This window comes from Palaemon carinicauda, chromosome 1, assembly GCF_036898095.1.
Source record: "Palaemon carinicauda isolate YSFRI2023 chromosome 1, ASM3689809v2, whole genome shotgun sequence".
Lineage (NCBI taxonomy): Eukaryota > Metazoa > Arthropoda > Malacostraca > Decapoda > Palaemonidae > Palaemon > Palaemon carinicauda.
The window spans coordinates 238,825,345-238,831,344 of NC_090725.1; the positions used below are offsets into that span (position 1 = coordinate 238,825,345).

The 6,000-nt window shown below is 30.6% G+C and overlaps 1 protein-coding gene across 2 annotated transcripts in view; it reads left to right on the top strand.

The window, feature by feature from the left end:
- The first annotated feature begins 5,636 nt into the window (after positions 1-5,636).
- LOC137644306 (uncharacterized) overlaps positions 5,637-6,000 on the top strand; it is a 34,018-nt gene continuing 33,654 nt past the window's right edge. For both annotated transcript variants that reach the window (XM_068377297.1, XM_068377301.1), the window contains exon 1: positions 5,637-5,784. In XM_068377297.1, coding sequence (XP_068233398.1) covers positions 5,652-5,784 — 133 coding nt within the window. In that variant the 5' untranslated portion in view covers positions 5,637-5,651. The remainder of the gene's footprint in view (positions 5,785-6,000) is intronic.

Here is a 6,000-nt window from a genome sequence, read left to right on the forward strand (position 1 = left end):
TCATTTTCACAAAATCAACGAATTCCTTGGCGGTAAAAGCCGAAGTGGGAAATAAACAAGAAAAGCTTCCTGAAACCACAAATAATTGGAAAATGAAGGGAGAATATCAATCCAAGACTGCCCTTTTTTATACCCTTACAAAACATGCAAAGATAATCTGCCCTACAGATCAATAGTCACATTTCAATGAGTAGTTAACAGTAAAATATCAATAATTAGAACTATATCCTCTCAAAACCTTTAGACATATGACTAGCACAGATTAGAAATTTAAATATTTGTAAGACAGAGCAACCATCTCGATATAACTTATATTGGGATCCCATTGATTACACTAAAGACACAAATTCCAACCCATTGCAAGAATAAATGGTTACGGTTGGTCTTCAAGCGCTTCAGGGAAATACATCGTAAATTCTGATTTTTGTATTGTTTTGCATATACAGTATTCTGGTTCTTGTTTATATATATATATATATATATATATATATATATATATATATATATATATATATATATATATATTGAAATTTAGTTTCATTGTACTAGCCGTACAATGAAACTAAGTTAGATGCTAAACTGATGCCGGATATATGAACTGCTATGGGTTTTCATTATTTCCTCCGGGTTTAGATCTTCAGGATAAAAAGCTATGTGGAAGACGGGTAATATTTCTTATTAGGATAATAAATGAGTGGTAATATATATATATATATATATATATATATATATATATATATATATATATATATATACATATATATATGCATATATTTATATATACATATATATACATATATATATATATATATATATATATATATATATACATATATATATATATATGTATATATATATATGTATATATATATATATATATATATATATATATATATATATATATATATATATATAGTTATATGTAGATAAAAGTTATCTATTTTTGTTATAGGACCTGTGAAAAACGTTTTTTTAAATAATATCTAGATCAGGAATAAGAAATTTAATAGCCCATAAGTTCCTGTCAAAACAAATTAAAATGAGAATCAGCAGCTGAAGACCAAGGTAGAATGAAAGAATGAAAACACTTCTTCAGAACTGATTGATCACCGAAAATCTTAAAAGACTTTCTCAATAAGCAATTTTTTTGCACAATTGAAGACGACACAGACCTAATGTTTTTCTCAAAAGTAAACTTGCTATCGAGAATCACACCTAAAACTTTAAAAGTCATACAGAGTCAAAGAAATATTATCAACCATGAGACCCGGATGTTGAGAAACAACTGTCCTTGACCTATTTATAATTATACTTTGAGTTTCGTTAGGATTTAACTTCATGCTCCATAACTTGCACAAAGCACTAATTTCAAGTAGATCTCTATTTGCCTTTATCCGAGTCTCACATCATAGAGGCTTAGAAATCTCATGCCTGTACTATTTTTACAAATTTTGAGTAAACTGTGAGTATTTTATGAATATTGAAAGATATTGTAAATATTATTTATAAACATAGTTATCATTACATTTGCTGCTATCATTTTATGTCACGGTTACTGTTGTGCCATTTCTTATATTGAATTAATTAATAAAGGAATAAAACATTATAGTTGATTTTATATAATCTACTTCCGATATGCCTGACCGCAACAATAATATATAATATATATATATATATATATATATATATATATACAATAAATAAAAAACTTTACTGATAATATATGCAAGTAAACATCACTGCAGTGCAAAAGGAATACAAGAAAATCGTTAGGGAATGATTAGTGACAACCGATGTATCGATGATATTGCATTTTACTCTTGAGAGTTTCTAATAACCAAAAACAAAGTACATGGAATTATCCACCCCGCCGGATATTTCTTTCTGTCACACACGCAATGCACCTGTGCATTGCCATGGATACTGAAAAAAATAATGACTGTCTTAAAAGAATATAATGTCCTTTGCAACTCAATCTTGTTATACCAGACTTTGGAAGGAACAAGATCTGTCCCAACATAAGATGTTCCTGCAATATCAGGCAGAGTGATGTGTATAAGGTGGCGTTACTGCAGAAGCAAAAAGTAACCAACCATGCACCAGTATCTTTTTTTATTGCTACTCAATCTTTCGTTTTCAGGATAGGTTTGAAGTATTCTGAATTGTTTTCCCAAGGTTTCTCTCTGTAATCACTATTTATCTCAATATACCATCGCCCAACCTCTCTTAACAGTAGTTTTTATATCATATAATTGACAATCACAATACTCCTCATGAGCAGTATAAATGGATCAAAGAATATCAAGTACTGCGAACTAATAAATTAAATTACTTCCTCAAGTAATCTACCATAGAATTCTCCATTTCTTCATCTAACTCATGATACAAGGATATTTCAACTTCTCGTCTTATTTGGTGGTAATTTTAAACAATATATTACTCTCAAAAATTTCCCCAAAACACAAAGATATAGTTACTGTTCTATAATTACTAACAATATAATATATTTCCCGATATTCTATTCATCCTCTGGAAAGACCTCCACATAAAGTACTCCCTTACGAAATTAAATTTTTTCTTTTCGGTAGTTTAGACCTTGCATTAGTAAGACGAGTCCTTGGCTACTTTTATTCTTATTATTTTTGTTTGTCCGGCAAGAGAACATTAACAATTTCCAATAGTAACATTCTGAGGTTAGATCCGGTAAATCTTTGTCACACTACGATTTGCATTGTACATTACTTTGCATACTTCATAAAAATTTATCAAACAAAAAAATTCTGAACAAAGGAACGAGTAATCAGTTAATGTTATTTCATATAAATACAAGTATGACTGTATTAGTTTGTAATAAAAAGCTTATAAAATACATATAAACATATAAATCCATCTATCTATTTGCACACACACACACACACACACACACACACACATATATATATATATATATATATATATATATATATATATATATATACATATATATATATATATATATATATATATATATGTATATATATATATATACATACCTATTACGCCTGGAAAATTACATGACCTCCCGAGTTCCAAACTCCCCTGTTTATATTACATAAGTGTGTTATACTTTAAAATTAATACCCAAGCTCTGAGAAAATTATGCAACTCCCAGACGGCAATATATAAAAACACTGAATATCCAAAGGTACGTACACACAAAACAAAACTGGGGTAATAAATTAACTTAGACTATTCAAAACAACCTCTTACTTCGATTCTTAGTCAGGGATACGAGCAAGGTCTATTAGGAAATAATGGTGATCAAAATAATACACTCTTTACAAAAATAAATATATTCTATAAACAGTTACAAAACTTATGTAGAAAGAAATAACATCAAAATTAAATTACTCAAACTATTAAATCATGAACAAAACTTAGACTAAGACAAGAAACTATCTCTTTATGAAAATTATACAATCACTTGTTTCACTGAAAATTAATTTAAAAAAATATTTAATCTAGATGAAAATAGGTAACATTTTAACACTCTAATGAATAAAAACTAAATAAAATTTACATAACTGTAACCAATACACTCACATATTTTGGCTCACACGAGGTTTCCAAACAGATAAGCAGAATAATTTCACTTCACTGTTTAACCTAAACTCACAAGGCCAGTTATAAAAATCTATGTTAAACTAGTATCTATATTAATACAATACACTTGAAATATGATTCAATGCCTTCGACAACATTTGAAGACACTACACACGATATATGTTGGGTAGAAATTGTTAATCACGTTCGAGAGGGGACACACTTGACGCGCTTGAGAGGAGAGGGCAGACAAACTTTGGCTCTATCAAAGGGACAGGCTGAAGCTCTTCCACTGCTTACGATTTCCTAGGGGCACATATCTATTGACTTAAAACTTATAGAGAATTCTGAATAGATCATTCTTGTGGCTTGGAGGCAGGCCTAGTGACGTAAGGTTGCCAACATTGAAAAATGAACAGGAGAACAAACCTTGCTTACAAGGTAACCCTCTCACAGCTAACTCTGCCCACCTCCCTCCTCGAAACAATAAAAAAAGGATAAAACTAACTCTTGGGTTTACAAGAACATTCTAACCACGTGGAAATATAAACATGATGTAATAACTCGTGAACATGGCATAAGCCCTCATGTTCATACCTCATGTGGTTCGTACAGCATACCTAAAACGAGATTACATAAGACTGTAACAAAATACGGAAAATAAAAAGTTAATTCTGGAAAATAATGTAAATTTACATATACTGACTTGAATGAAAAATACAATTAAATGAATTACAAAAGTCGTGTAATTTACATAAAATCACTTTTACTTACATGAGAGGAACTCACCTTACGAGCTGGCTATATATCTCTTAAATACACAAATAAAAAACATAAATAAAATATCTACTATATACTAGACCAGCTTTGTAAGCATATATATATATATATATATATATATATATATATATATATATGTATGTATACGATCAATTTTGCACATGTAACCGTGTTTTTCATATTAAAAAAAGTCATATATTTCTGTACTTATAATTGAAATCAACCAATCTTCACCACGGTAACTAATTGGTATGTTTGTGACTTGGCATTCGATTAATGATAAATTTTGCACATTTAGACCTGTTTTTCATATTCAATTAAGCATTATATTTTTGATACATTAATGTCTGGATTCTCTTAACGACCTTGGGATCAGAGCCCCAGGCGAAATCACACAAAGACAATAGCTTCTGACCGGACGGGAATCAAACCCTGGTCCAGGAAACTTGTATGAACAGTAACATACTACTTGGCCACGAAGAGAGATAAAAGTCTATGACAATTCTATACCTGTCGAATTCAGGTTTTTTGTACTTAGAATTGAAATCAACCCATCTTCACCATCGTAGCTAATTGGTATGTTTGTAACTTGGCATTCGTTTAATGATAAATTTTGCACATTTAGACATGTTTTTCATATTCAAATAAGCCAAATATTTTTGATACATCAATGTCTGGATTCTCTTAACGACCTCAGGATCAGAGCTCCAGTCGAAATCACACAAGACAATAGCTTCTGACCGGCCGGGAATCGAACCCAAGGCCAGGAAACTTGTATGAACAGTGACATACCACTTGGCCAGGAAGAAAGATAAAAGTCAATGACAATTTTTCTGTTGTTATACCTGTCGAATTGAAGTTTTTTGTACATAGAATTGATATCAATTTATCTTCACCATCGTAGCTATTTAGTATGTTTGTGACTTGGCAATCGATTAATGATAAATTTTGCACATTTAGACGTGTTTTCTATGTCTACATATATATATATATATATATATATATATATATATATATATATATATATATATATATATATATATATACACTGTATATATCACGCAAACTCTCAAACTTCAAACATATACTAGTAGATACCAGCGAAGATAGAAAAAAAAACATGAAAGACAGCAGATATAAATGGTGATGAACGATGTCTCAATGATAATAATACAGTGTACGCTTAGGAGCTTCCAATGACGACGGGCAGAGTGCATATAGTTATCCGCTTCCCCCACCAATCTCTCTCTCCATCTCTTCTTGTCCAACACGCAGCCTACCAAGCGCGCATGCGTATTTCCAAGGATACTGTAATAGATTATTACTACCAGGTATATAAAGTCCTTTACAACACATCCTTTTTACACCAGTCTTTGGAAGGAACGAGATCTGTCCCAACCCAAGAAGTTCCAGCAACATCAGGTAAAGTGATGTTAACTATGATTTTACTGAAGCAGCAGAAAGTAATCTAACGTACTCTATTGTTTCTTCATTGCTGTTCAAGTTTCCATTTCCAGCAAAGGTTCAAAGAATTCTGATTTTTTTTCCAAGATTTCTCTGTGAACACAATATCTACCTGAAGACTCAACTTCCCTAAACAGCGGGGTTACATTATATATTTGACAACCACAATGAAGC